Consider the following 14,268-nt stretch of genomic DNA (forward strand, 5'->3'; position numbering starts at 1 on the left):
TCCTTGATGTGAGATCTAAGGAAATGGTCCAGTGCTTTGGAGTAGCAGGAGTAGCTCCTGCCCCTAAACCCTTTCTGATGCTGCCTCTTACCCCGCCTTTAATGCAGTTTAACTTCACTCTCTCACTTGCTAAATAACCAGAATCTAAATTTTTAAGTCCGTTCTCCCTCAGTCTAGGTAAGACTCCTAAGTTTGATGTTTATTTTTTTAAATTTTTTTTTTAAGATTTTTTTTTTTTTTTGACAGAGAGGAAACACAAGCAGAGGGAGTGGGAGAGGGAGAAGCAGGCTTCCCGCTGAGCGGGGAGCCTGATGCGGGGCTCGATCCCAGGACCCTGGGATCACGACCTGAGCCGAAGGCAGACGCTTAACGACTGAGCCACCCAGGCGCCCCAAGTTTGATGTTTATTTAACTGGGCAAGCATTGCGTGGTTTGATTCAGTAGCAACAATTTGTATTTATTACTGGGCGTCTAATGATTTCTCTTAAGAACGTGAATTCATTGCAGAAATAGAAAGCATCTGAGTTTCCATCAGAGGACTATAGAGTGTTCAAGTGATTTACCATGACAAAAATGGCCATTTTTGGCTATGAACTACACCTGTGGCATTGAAAGGGGTCTTGAATTCTTAAATTCCTGCTTAAATTATTGGGCAGCACAAAGTGACCAGGAGTGCTGAGTACAGGCAGCAAACCCATCAGCCTTGCTGGGTTGGTTTCGTTAACAGCAGGACCCCCCTGCCCACCTCAAGCTTCAAACAGACACATACACATATACATACAGTACGTGATACACTGTGTGATTTCCTGGGATGTGATTTCCCGGTGGAAAAACATTTGGGAGACCCACCATGGTGAGTCTGGAATACCGAGCAGTGGTTTGCTTACTCGTGCGCCACCTTTTCTGAGGCTCTGCAAGACGTAGGGAAGGGGCTGTTATGGAGTCCTGATCTGAGAAGCAAGGGAGGCACAGTTCATACAGTAGGTTCTCGATCCATGTGCTTCGATGATAGTCTTGATCGTGACTCGGGTTTCAGCCACTGGTGCAAAAAGATTTTAAGCATGCAGAGTTCGGTTATGTTAGTCATTGTGCTTTTCATAGAAACAGGATTTGGAGAATGGTCACTTAACCTAGGAATTCAGTGATTTAAAAAAAAAATCTGCTCCCTGGAGTTGGCCTGTTTTGTAAATAAGTGAAGCCCCCAGGCCAGGGGCCAGGGTTCTTAACTTGTATAATTTATCAGACTCTGCTTCTCAGAGTCTGTATTTGTTGATGGTTTCTATTCACGAAGTCAGGCAGAAGGCAGTTTGACGTCACTAGGAATAACCTTGTAGTGTGTGGGAGCCTTGTCCTCCGCAGTTGTGTGGGATGGGAAAGGAGGCCACTTTTCAGGGACTCGGAGTTGGAAGCAGGAATTTTCCTTTTGTCTACCTTCTCCCTCTATAACTTGCCAGCTTCATTTAGTTGCATTGTTTTGATACAGATTGCTCTCACATCTCACACAGTTGGACACCCATCTGTGTGCTAGGCTCAGACACGTATAAATGGATATTTAGATTTCTAATAAAGCACTTGCCGGTTAATATCTTCTCTGGTTTTCAGTGAAGATGGAATTAACCGATTCCTCATAAAGTCTCTAGGAAATGTAATATGGTGATTGACAGTATACCAAGTGCTTTCATTCATCATCTTACCTGATGTCACCACATCCATGTAGGGTGGGCAGGTAATCTTATCCTAGTTGACAAATTCAGAGGGGTGATTTGGCTTAAATTCCCACAAACTAATCTATAGTTTAGCGGGGATAAGAACCTGGGGATTACAGCTCCTACTGGAGTTCAGCTGTGGTGCTTGCTATTTTAGATCAGCATTGTGGGGTCTGTTGATATATTATTAGGTACATAAATGATTCCATGCAAGGCTGTATGCGGATGTGCTTATTTACAGATGACCCAGAAGGAGCAGGGAGGCCCAGACTGCTGGGAAAAGCATTTGGGACAGGAGAATGAAATGTCTTAATGGTTGGGCTTATTGTCTTGTAGAGTGGGAGCCCTGGGCTTGGTTGGTGACCCAGGGCTGCTTCCTGTGTGGAAGGAGGTGGATGAGCTGGTGTGAGTGTTTGAGATTCCTCCTGGTGGGAGTCCGTTCCCAGGTCACCCATGTGCATCTTTAGTGCTCTGAAGCTCAGAGCCAAGAACAGGCGAGTCTCTGAGCCAAAGCCATCAGCCTGCTTCTAGAAACGTGTCAGCGGATTAGCTTATTGGCTTTCCCCCTGAGTGGCATTAGCTCTCACCCCGTCTCATGTTCACCATCTGGCTTTGAGTAAGAAGTCGTCGAGTGATCTCTCTTCAGCAGCCTGCTCTGTGCCAGGGCTTTCTGAGGGCTGCTCAGCTTTCTTCCTCATCAACTCCAGGGCCCAGTGCTCTCCAAGAAGAGGTAGTCTGTCTGTTGTGTCCACACATGCACACACCTGGAATCAGAAGAATAGACCTCAGAGGAAAGAAAAAAAAAATCAGCTCAAAGGAGAATGTGTCTGTGTAGTTAGTGGCCTAAAGTCTTTTGTTGTCAAAACTAACAAGTGGATCTGTCCTTAGGTGAGTTTTTAAAATGGAGTTGCTCCTGCCTGTAAGATAATACAGTTTGTCCAGATTTTAGTAGAGCAAGACATACGAAGGGACTGGGATTTTTCTTCCTCATTGGAAAGCAAGGCCTCAGGTGGGGTGCTTAAGTGAACCACCTCTCGTGCCCCCAGGGAGCTGGCTGCTCTCTCCTCCTAGGTTAATAGATGTTGACTGGGGCTAAATGCCTGATGCTTATGGACAGAGTCCAGCCCCTCAGCAGAGAAGCCGCACTGTGGAGATACAGCGGCTGCCATTAAAGGGGGCTAAGCCCTTTCCAGCTGCTTTGCTTTAACGGGCACTGCCTGCAGGCGGCAGCTTAACGGAGCTGTCTTAGCCCGATTAGGAGGAAATGACTAATCTCAGCATCTCCTGGCACTGGCCTGGAGGCTCTGGGGAAGATAACCCGGTAGGGTGGGAAGTGGTTGGATAAGTGGTATTGGAGTGCTAGGCGATTATCCCCTCGAAAATGGTGGTCCCTACTTGGCATGGTTTGTGTCTTACTTTGTCTCCTTAAAAAAAAAGTGGGCTTTTCTTTGCTGGCCTCCCTGGCACTGAGGGAGAAGCTATGTTAACCATGTTGGGCGGCCTGGGTATTGAAATCCTGCAATAGAGTTAAGAGCATATGAGGGCAATGGTGCCCATCCCCCTTAGAGGAAGAAGACCTGAGACCCTCCAGTGTGGTCCCCACTTTGGCCTTACATTCCCCTTCATTCATTCATTCATAGTAGGCTCCACACCCAGGATGGAGCCTAATTTGGGGCTTAAACTCAAGACCCTGAGATCAAGACTCAGACACTTAACCAACTGAGCCACCCAGGTGCCCTTCCCCTTCACTTTGAAATCTGATTTAAAGAGCCAAGATCTGGGGCGCCTGGGTGGCTCAGTCATTAAGCGTCTGCCTTCGGCTCAGGTCATGATCTCAGGGTCCTGGGATTGAGCCCCACATCAGGCTCCCTGCTCAGCGGGAAGCCTGCTTCTCCCTCTCCTTCTCCCACTGCTTCTGTTCCCTCTCTGTGTCTCTCTCTGTCCAATAAATAAATAAATAAATCTTAAAAAAGAATTTTTAGAGCCAAGATCTGGGGCACCTGGGTGGCTCAGTTGGTTAAATGTCCGACTCTTGGTTTCAGCTCAGGTTATGATCTCAGGGTTGTAGGATAGAGACCTGCGTTGGGCTCTGTGCTTGGCACAGAGTCTGCTTGAGATTCTTCCCTCTCCCCTTCCTTCCCCCTCTGCCCCTCCCTCCACTCGAGTGCCTGCAAATGCACTCTCTCTCTAATAAATTTTAAAAAATAGTAAAAAAGAGGCAAGATCTGAAGGAGAAATGATCATTTCCTTGGTTGTAAGATGCACTTAAAATATATGTTTTAGTATTTCTGAGAATTGGGATGTCTTATAATCAATGGCATCTTACAAAAACAATGTAGTGTTTTTTCTTTAGTGACTCATAAAATAGTCAAGCATCTTATTATCGATGTTATTTGGGTTGGAAGTGTTAGCTGTTCACGGGAGACAGGCTGTTGGCTAGACCAGATGTGGAGGTCAGGGAACCTCCTTCTTGTGGTCCAAGAGCTTTAAAACAGGGAATTCTTTGTGTCTGAGGGAAGCTACAGGATGGGGAAGAGGAGGGCTCAGCCCCAGAACATCTGGCACCAAGAGACAGACAGGCAATATGTATGATAGGATCAAAATCTGTCCAGTCATGACCCCTAGAGCCATTACATGTGACCTTCAAGTCTGGGAAGGGTGGGAAAAAAGCCACTGTGGATCAGTGAGCCTATGACCAAAATACTAGTCCTCCCCGATGGGAGTTGTGAAATGAGTATAGCACCAAAACACTGGGGTGCTTCAACACAAAGGAGGTTAGAGGTCCGCTCGAACAGGGAGCTGGGAGTTTATTGTAATCCTTTGTCCAATTGGCTCACCAAATCCAGAATATCAGAGGTCTTTCCTCCCGTGAAACTGGAAGTCCATGGTTTGGGGACCAACAAAGAAAGGGCAGAGAGTCAAGTTAGGGAAAGGTTGCCCTGAGATGAGAAGTAGACTAAAAATCTAATTATGTTTAAGAATCGTCTTCCTGTTGCAGTAGAGAGAGGTGTTCAAATAACTGTGAAGTAGTGTGTTCAGTGCCAGGATGGAGGTGTGTGCAGAGTGCTGGGGGAGCTCAGGAGGGAGGGGCTGGAGGCTTACCAGCCTCAGACGTGATGACATTAGGCAGCATCTCAGGATGCACAGGGCAGCTAGAGAGGCCTGGGAAGCATACCCTGGACGGAGAGGCACCTCCAGCCCAGTGCCTCATAACTGGACACCAACGACCGTCCCGGCCTCTCCTCTGATCTCACGCTGGGCCCTGGCCTGGCTGGGCCTTGTTCCATCCTTCTGCGGAGCTGGGGAGGGGGGCGGGTAGCTGTTGGTCCCTGCCACCGTCAGTGGCATCCTCCACCCCCAGTTTTGGCAGTAACTGCCCCTTTTGCTGACTTAATCAGAGCTCTGAAACAGTTTGCATTTCTCCCTTTTCTGCCCATTCACTGCAGCCTACTAATCAGTGCTGTCAGACTCCACAGTCTCCTAAACCCCCTTCCCTAACCGCGCCTCCCCTCCAGCATTGGCTGACTGCCACCGCCCCTCCCCAAGAGGTACAGACCGTGCCCCAGCTGCCCCGAGTGGCCACTGTTCAGCCGGATGGATGCTTCTTGATTAGCCCTTAACTGCTCCCCTCCCTTCTTCGCTCCCTGTCTTCCCCGGCTAACATGGCTGGGGCCTGCCATTAGCACTAGGTCAGCTTCCCTGCTGATAAGGAGCTCTCTTCCCGCGCCGCTCCGGGTGCCGGAGTGCAGTGCTGTGGGCTGGGAGGGGCTGAGGCAATACCCTCTCCTGACCCAGTGTACTCTCCCATCAAGTACCCAGTCGGCTTGTTTTGGATCATTTGACCTTATTATAGATCAGAGATCCCAGACTTTGATTTGTGCTACCTCTTAAACCCTCAGCTCTGATGGCTGCTCCCCTTTGTTTTCTTAGCTTTCATATGAAATTCCAGATGCTCAAGGTCTTGCGTCTTTTTACCCCTTTATATCCACCTGGCCTCCTTACTCTCATTCCCTGGATCTTCCCGCAAACCAACTCTTGCCCCAGTCACTCCAGTGCTCCACCTCTCTGTTCTGGGGAGACCTTTCTTTCTTTCTTGGGTTTGATTCGCTTTTTTCTTTTTTTAAAAATTATTTACTTTTAGTAATCTCTACAGCCAATGTGGGGCTCGAACTCACAATGCCGAGATCAAGAGTCGCATACTCTTCCAACTGAGCGAGCCAGATGCCCTTTTGGTGTGATTCTTTTTTTTTTTTTTTTTAAGGATTTTATTTATTTATTTGACAGAGAGAGAGATAGTGAGAGCAGGAACACAAGCAGGGGGAGTGGGAGAGGGAGAAGCAGGCTTCCTGCCGAGCAGGAAGCCCGATGTGGGACTCGATCCCAGGACCCTGGGATCATGACCTGAGCCGAAGGCAGAAGCTTAACGACTGAGCCACCCAGGCGCCCTCGGTGTGATTCTTGACTCCTCTTTCCTCTGGGATCCTCCTCCCCCAACACACTCACACACACTCTCCTTTGCTTAAGCTAACTAAGGCTGGGGACTGGAGAGGGAGTGGGTCCTTCTTTAATAATAGCCGCCTGGGCTGCTGGGCTGCGCTAGGAACTGTGCGGAAGCAGCTGAGCCAGCAGCAGAGGGAACAGCAGTCTACCGTCTACCGCAATGATGGTGACAACCGTACCAATTGAGATCTGTGTCAGGTGCCTTGCTAACCACATACATCCCGTCCCGTGTGGTTCCAGCCCCCTTATTGAATAGACCCCATTTCCCAGATAAGGAAAGTGAGGCTCAGGATTCTTAAGTAACTTGCTTAAGTTCACACAGTTATAACTGCCTGAGCCTGTATTTAAACTTTTTCAACCCTTTCAACCTCTATTATACCTTTATGTAGCCTTCTTTTTTTTTTTTATAAGGTGTATAGAATCCTTTAAGTCAAAGTGATTTTCTTCGGAAAGTGAAAGTCTCTGGATCATCGTCTTCTCCTCCTCTGCCCTCAGTCTGAGCAGCCCAAATGTGTCCCAGAGCCTGGCCCCTTCGTGGGCTCCCCACAACAGCCCCCCCTCCGTCCCCGCACAGTGCGGTCCCAGTGTGTCCTCTTTCCAGCCAGAGGTATCAGTGGGGGTGGGAAGTGGAGAGGGGCTTCCTGCCAGCCAATGGGGATGCTGCAGCCTAGGCTCTGGGCTCACATCATCTGCTCCTGCTAAGACAATCATCAACATAAAAGGCTAATTGTATTAATCACCAAGGCACCCCCCACTCCCTTTCGGGAGAATTATGAATTGCAATTGCAGATGGCTTTGCTGATTGAAGGCAGTGCTCAGCGGGGAGAAGGGCCAGATCAGATTACACACCATTAATTAAAAACTTCCCCTGACAACCAGGAGGAAGGGAGTGCACACCAAGGGTCGGCCTGGTTGGGTCTCAGTCCTCCCCACGCTCCCACCGCCCCCTCCACCCAGGCCCAGGAGCTGGGGCTATGAAGCCCTGCTGTCGCAGGCTGGAACCTGTGAATTTGGCTCCCCAAGGGCCAGCCCTTCCCTCATCCAAACAGATGGCTGACTGTCCTATTAAAGGGCTCCAGAGAAGGAGAAGCTAACCTTTGGTTACTCATTCCTATGTCTAACTTTGGATGCTCTTCAGATTCTAACCTATTTCCTCACTTTTCATGAAGCTTTTCTCCTCCTTGCTCTAGTCTCTTCTGACAGAGTACAGCTTTAAAGAACTATTCATGAAAATAGCCCCCAAGTCTCTCTCTGAGCAGTCACTCTCACCTTTTGGGCCTGGAGACGGGTTTGGCAGTCAGCTCCGGAGTAGGGGCTGGGGGCTCCAGGGTGCTATGCACCCTGGTCCCAGCTACTCCTCTCTGTGAACATAGGTGTCTCAGCTGCTCTCATCCTGGCGCATCTGAAGTTGTAACTCCTGAATTCTCATGATAGATCCCTGCCTCCCCTCCCTGCCCAGTCGCCCAGCCTCAGTCATTCATTCATCAAACTTTTATTGAGCACCCAGTGTGTGCTCAGCTCTGGGGACGCAGAGATAATTTGTCTAGGAACTTCAGAGCCCTACTGCAGGAGCTGCACCTCCCTGCCCTTGTCAGCCTTCTAGTTCTGGACTCCCTTCCTTCCTTCCTTCCTTCCTTCCTTCCTTCCTTCCTTCCTTCCTTCCTTCCGTCCTCCCTCCCTCCCTCCCTCCCTCCCCTCCTCCCTTCCTTCCATTTAACTTGTATAAGCCCCCTAGAGCTCTGTTTCGGAAAATTCTAAGCTGGGAGCTGAGGAGACCTTAGGGGGCTGTGGTACTGAGCTGGGTGACCTTTAGCAAGTCAATCACATCTCTCCCCACCTCCCCCCCACCGCCATACACACCCAGCTGTCCCTGCTCATAAAAGGGCACAAGAAGCCCTGGGCTCTGAGAGATTGTGAAGATGGATGAGTGGGGCCCGGCTTGGAGAGATGTAAATAGTACTCCACACTGACAATATCACAGAATCCTGAACATGGACACTGTGGCCACGAGCACTTGGGGACTCAGCTCTCACTCTGGTCACCGGCTGGGCACTGTCGCCCTGCCCTTGAAAGACTTTGGTAGCCCCTCCCATCCCCAGTGCCGTTGGAGACATCATGGAAAAGGACCTATCTTTTTTATGGTTTTGGTTGCTGTATCTCAGGGTACCATGGTGATGAGCACCATAGAGATGAGAAGAACTGACTTTTATTGGCTTGTCTCTTTGTTCCAGTGGCCCTCCTCAACCCCCTCCACACACACAGAGCTCCCGGGTCAGTAGATCCAGGAGAGGAGGCAGTGCAAGTAAGTGGAACAGATGAAAGGAGAAAAGCCTACTCTCTTTTCCCTCCCTCTCAATCATCCCCCTCTCCCTTCTTCCCTCCTCCCTCCCATTACCAACAGCAATTGTATTCAAACCCAATAATTACAGTAACAGCGACAATAATCATCATTTATTGGGTTTTTCTAGCATTTTAACTTCCGAAAACATTTTCCAGTCTCTGGTTTGTTTTCACAGCAGGCCCTGGGGGAGGACTGTGCCCATTTTATAGCTGGGGAAGCTGAGATCCAGATAGGGCCCCAAGTCATGGGGAGAGTATATTTACAGCAGCTTGTAAATATTAACAAACCAACTGAGATTAGTAGTCCTTCAGAGGCACTGAACTGCAAATCTTGGTTTCTTGGGTCATTCCTGAGTTCTTACCATCCTTGGGACTCATTCAGTAGCTTTTTTGAGGATCCTGGCAGAATTGAGAATGAGGCTGGAGACAGCTTGTGGCCCAGGTCAGGGACAGGAGGCTGGGATAGGGACTTCCCCCCCGTCAGGATTGTTCCCATGAATGGGGCTGTGGGGTGGAAAGTGGGCAAACATCTGGGGGAGCCTGCCCTGGAAAAGGCCTGTTTGGCCCAAACCTCCCTTGCCTCTATCCTGCCCCTCTGCCAGCCCTAGAAAAGGCTCCTCTCTGGGTCAGCTCTTCCCAAGGGCAGGGTCCTCTCCTGAGCATTTAGAGGCGTGAGGAATGAAGATCGATCAGAAGGACAGTCTTTGTCCTCAGGAAGCACCCACGCTGAGGGCTGGTCTCTAGCCCCCAAACCATACCCAGGAGCAGAGATATCCCTATGAGGAGCTCAGAGGATGTCCCAGGATCCAATTCTTCTGGGAAGTCTGGCTTTCCCCTCAAGGATGGGTAAGACATTGGGGTTCCCTAAGGTCTCTGTAGCCCTTAGTGTCTGGGCTGAGTGGCTGTCTGGGCTCCAGTACCCAAGGCAAGGCGATCCGGAGGCTCAGGATGCCCACTAGGATCCAGATGGATGAGAGAAGGGGAGGGCAATCATGAATTTCCCTGCCTCCTTCTGCTCTGTCCCATTAAGAGATGTAGGAGGAGGAAACTGAACAGATTTGCTCCCCAGATTCTTTCTGTCTAGAAATATAACACCAGGGATAGGGACTGGCATTCCCTATCCACGCTGTTAGGACAAGGGGCCTAACATCCCCATCCTTCCTGCCCTCAACCCCCCACCCTGGCCCCACCCCCTATAAAACCTGAAGTCTGGTTGTACAAGGCAAGCTACCCACCTAGAGGGCTCCTCTCAGAAGCCCAAAGGTGAGGGCCAAGTTCTATACCATCTGACACACGTTCCCTGTTTCAGTATCCCCTGAACTGGACTGGGATTCTCTCTTCTTGGGCTCCTTTTCTGCCACTTTCTCCATTTCTTCTGTACCCATGAGGATGGCCAGTCGCTGGGCCATGGTCTTGGTGTCAGGGAACAGGATAAAGTTGTAGATGAGCGAAGCCAGGACAGCTCCTGTCAGGGGTCCTACCCAGAAGATCTGAGGGGGCAGAGAGAAGTGGGCATGAGTTATCAGGATCATAGGGTAGCTTTGGGACCCTCGCCTGGTTCCTTAGTATTAACTTGGTCTCCCAGGACCCCTTGATCTGTCTACACGATGACAAAATGGAGAAGCAGGCATCCTGCCCGCCAAGTCTCTGCAGGTGAGGTGACCTTGCCTTGCACGGGGGGCAGGCCTAGTCTCCTCACCCCTCCTGTTTCCCTCCTCTCGCCTCCCCTGTTCCAACCAGGAGCCTTGGCTAAGTGCTGTTCCTGCTTCAGCTGGTGTGTGTGTGTGTGTCTATTTCTGTTTGTCTTTTTTCTTTATCCAAGTTTGGAAACTGGTCCAGCTGGAGGAAGTGAATAAGGAAACAGCCAGGACTTGAGGCCTGGGCTGAGGCTGCATCTCCCGCTCTGGCCCATTTATCAACAGTCTACTGGGTCCCCTTGGCTACTGAAGCTGGAAAGAAAGGAAGTACAAGCCAGGATATTTGCCTTCATCTGAGCTTAGGGAAACCTCCCCTGGGGGTCAAGATGGTCCGTGGTAGGGGGACCTGTCTCCCCACGTCCCTGTGGACCCCCTGCTGGTGAAAGCCACCGTCCCTAAGGGCCCCTGCCTAGCCCCTCCCCTCCTCACCCCACGGCGGCCAGCAGAGGCTCTCACCCAGTGGACCTCGAACTTCCCAACATGATGGCAGGGCCGAAGGAGCGGGCCGGGTTCATGGAGCAGCCAGTGAAAGTAGACCTGGCGGGGGAGAGTGCAGGTTCAGGGTATGAGGAGGCTTAGGGCAGGCCCAGGAGGGGACAGCCCCCTCTGCCCTGGCTTAGAGCCTTGGTCCCAGCCTTGGCCACTGCGGCGCCATATCCCAGGCCTGGACTGTGGGAACACAGCCTCCACCCAACGCATGAGGGGCTCAGGGAGGGACCCTTCCTGGCCTTCAGGGTCCCTGCAGCCTCCTCAGGGAGGGACCAGTGTGTGCATATACACGGTGTCCCCTTGGCCTCTTACCCCAATGAGGTGGCCCAGTGCCAGAGAGATCCCCATCATGGTGGCTGGGGAGCCCGATGCCTGGCGGCTGTCAGTGGAAACAAAAACAGAGTACCAGCCGCAGGGTCAGAACCAACTCCACTGCCACAGCCTGGCCCGTCGAGACGCTGCTCCGGACCTGGGTGCGGAGGCTATGCTGGAGGTGACACGGCTGTGCCATCGGGTGGTGACCCGCTCGGGCCTCATTTCCTCACCGTAAGGAGGTGATGCCTCACCACCCCGGTTCCAGGCCCCGGGGAGATGGAGCAGGGAGAGCTGTGCAGTGCAGTTCGGGTCAGCCCTGGACACCCGCTCCCTGCGGAAGGGAGTGGCCGCCCTCCTAGCCCCCCCAGGGAGCTGCAGCCAGTAGTTGGCGAAGGGCTCAGTTCTGTTGGGGAAGGGAAGGCTCGGAGCAGGGGGATGCAGGTTTTTGGGCAGACTGGGAGGAGACCGTGGGTAGGAGGGGTAGAAGGAGACGGGGGTGGGGGGGGGGAAGTAGGTGGAAGGATAGATGATTAGGGGAATCTGGGGGAGTGAGACAGGCCTCAGGGTGCTGGGGAAGGAGGAACATGGGGACGCAGAGAAGCAGGGCACACGGGGTGGACCGGAAGAGAAGAAGGGCATGCCGGGTCCCCTGCCACTACCCGCAGCCCCAGGCGTCCCTGGCTACCCTGACCCTTCAATGCCCGGTCCTTTCCTGACTCCTACCCTTGTGCCACCTTGTACCATAACCCCATTCCCGCTCTTCCTGCGCTAAGACCACGGTCTGGTTTCCCCGGGTCCCAGGGCGCAGCCCAGAGCAGGCAAGGAGCACGGGGCTGAGTTATTTCCTCCCTGTCGCCTCTCCTCAGGCCTGGCCGTCCACCCTTACCACCCGGGTGGACATCCCTTTCCTGGTCCTGCCATGTGCCCCTCCCTGCACCTACCATGTTAACCCCGAGGGTCTCTCGGATGTCTCCTGGGACGACCCCATAAAGCAGAGCAGCCGCCACAGTGGCCCTGGCCAGCTGGGCAGCCACATAGGCCACAGCACGGGGCAGGGAGATTTGGGAGCCCACGAGGAAGGCCAGAGTCACGGCGGGGTTGATGTGGCCCCTGCTGGTCTTCCCAGGTGATCTGCACAGCGACCGCCGTGGCCAGGTTGAAGGTGATGGCGATCTGCAGCACGGTGGGAAGCGCCGAGGGCCAGGGCAGGGCTGAGCCCACGCCGAAGAACACGTACAGCCCTGTGGCCAGGACCTCGGGCAAACAGCGCCCTGCTGGCAGCTCTCCACAGCATCCTCGCCCAGCGTCACCCACCGGGCTACCCTGGGTCCGGGCCTGGCTGCCTTGGCAGCTGCCTTTACTTCTCCTGGGACCTCTGATCTCGGCTGTCTCCGGGGGTCTCTTGTCTCTGGCCTGCTCCTCTCCTTCGCTGCTGACCCAGGGGCCTGCTGGTCAGACTGGCGGGAGCAGGCTGACAGGCTTGTGTGCGTCTGGGGGGGTGGGAGGCGTGAGGCCTGTATGAGGGCTGGTGCTCCCCTGCTTGCTCCGCCCGGAGCACAGCTGGGACAGGGGGCAGCCCCTGGGCGCTGAGCTGGAACCCAAGCTGGTTCCCAAGCCCGACAGCCCTAACGTTGCTGCAGGCAGAGGCCCAGCCTGAGCGTAGCAGGTGCAGGCGTAGTGGTGGGCGTCGGCTTCCAGCTTAGATGCAGTGAGCTCCTCAGATCCCCAAGTCCAAGGCCTGCTTCCGAGGGTCCCATGCATTCCCAGAGGCTCCTGTTCCCCTGGCCCCCTCTGCCTGCTGGCTCTGCCTCCAAATGGGCTCACACTATTCGATGCCCCATAAACCCAGATGTGAAATGAAGCTCTTTCCTCCATTCCCACCTAAATCCCTATTCACAGAAAGCAGATGTGAACAGAGTCAAATTTTCTAAGGACCTGGGTCTGTGTGGGTGCAGGGGGGACAGAGGGAGGAGGGGCTTATTCCACAGCTGATCAGATGACACACACCGCAGTGGAGAATTTCCCCTGTGAGCTGGGAATTTCCACTGGCTTGTCCTTGCCCCGTCCTGTCTCCCCTGCCTGCCCCCTCCCTCACAACCCTCTCCCCTCCACACCCTGCTCTCCTCCTTCTCAGGGGCCGGAACAATTCCTCTCAAGTCTCACACAGGGCAGCCGAGCCATTTTTGTGACAATGCCAGCCCTGAGGTCACCCAGGCCTTAGGCTCTGCCCTTTTAACCCCAGCAGCATATCGAGATATTTTCCCAAACAAAGGGATTTCCTCCCTAAGAAGAATCTGTGGAGCTGTTGAAGTAAGTCTTCACTCTTCACCACATGGGGGGGGGGGGGGCCCTGACCTCACCCCTGGCCATAACTTCCTGCTCAGTGGGTATGCCCTGGTTGTCTTCAGGCTCCTCAAATGCAACCTGTCTCAAAATGAGATCCTCATTTCTCTCTGTGCCCCCCCGACCCCCCATGCACTCTTCCTGTTTTCTCCAGCTCAGTTGGTAGCACCTGGGAAGCATCCTTGAACCTTCTCTCCCTTCTGCCCCCAACCAATAAAGGCATCAAGTCTGGCTGATTTGGAATCCTAAATATTTCTTGACTGTGCCCTCTTCTTGCCACCCTGCTGCCCTGTGGCCTTGAATGAGTCTCTCTGTCTGCTTCCTCACTCAGCTCCAATCAATTATCCACACTGCAGCCTGAGAGATCTTTCTAAAATGCAAATCTGATCCTGCTGCTCCTTTGCTAAAATCCCTTCAAAGTGTCCTCATGCCAGGCCTACAAGGTCCTCGGGGATCCTGCTCCTCCTACCTCACCTCTCCCCACTCCTTACTTTGTCCTGTGGCCTCACCAAATGACCGGTGGTTCTGCAACACGTTATGCTGGTCACTCCTTGGAGAACGCTCTGTCCTCTCCTTGGATAGCCTTTCCCACGTCTTTTTCTTGGGTAACTCCTAACTCATCCCTAAGGCTCAGCTTCAGGGTCATCTCCTTTGCTGGGTGATGACCCCTCCGTGTGCTCCCACCCCATCTGAGCACTTCTGTACACTTCAGTCACCACAGAATGCTGTCATGGTGATAATGTGTCTCCTTAATGAGGCGGTGAGCCCCTCGGGGGGCCGGAACCAAATTTTGCTCATCCCTACATCTAGTGTCTTGCACAGGGATTGGCCATAGTTGGTGCTTGATAAATATATTTTTTAAAGATTTTATTTATTTG

At 52.6% G+C, this 14,268-nt stretch overlaps 1 protein-coding gene across 1 annotated transcript; it reads right to left on the bottom strand.

Annotated features, from left to right (window-relative positions):
* Positions 1-8,642: 8,642 nt before the first annotated feature.
* Positions 8,643-13,946, bottom strand: AQP6 (aquaporin 6). Its single transcript, XM_027595356.2, is given in 9 exon segments — positions 8,643-9,050; positions 9,782-10,036; positions 10,700-10,725; positions 10,728-10,780; positions 11,022-11,129; positions 11,131-11,201; positions 11,989-12,168; positions 12,170-12,304; positions 12,306-13,946. Coding segments are annotated over 8 exon segments (822 nt in total). The 5' UTR covers positions 12,342-13,946; the 3' UTR covers positions 8,643-9,050; positions 9,782-9,823.
* Positions 13,947-14,268: the final 322 nt, after the last annotated feature.

This window comes from Zalophus californianus, chromosome 9, assembly GCF_009762305.2.
Source record: "Zalophus californianus isolate mZalCal1 chromosome 9, mZalCal1.pri.v2, whole genome shotgun sequence".
In the NCBI taxonomy this organism is placed as follows: Eukaryota; Metazoa; Chordata; class Mammalia; order Carnivora; family Otariidae; genus Zalophus; species Zalophus californianus.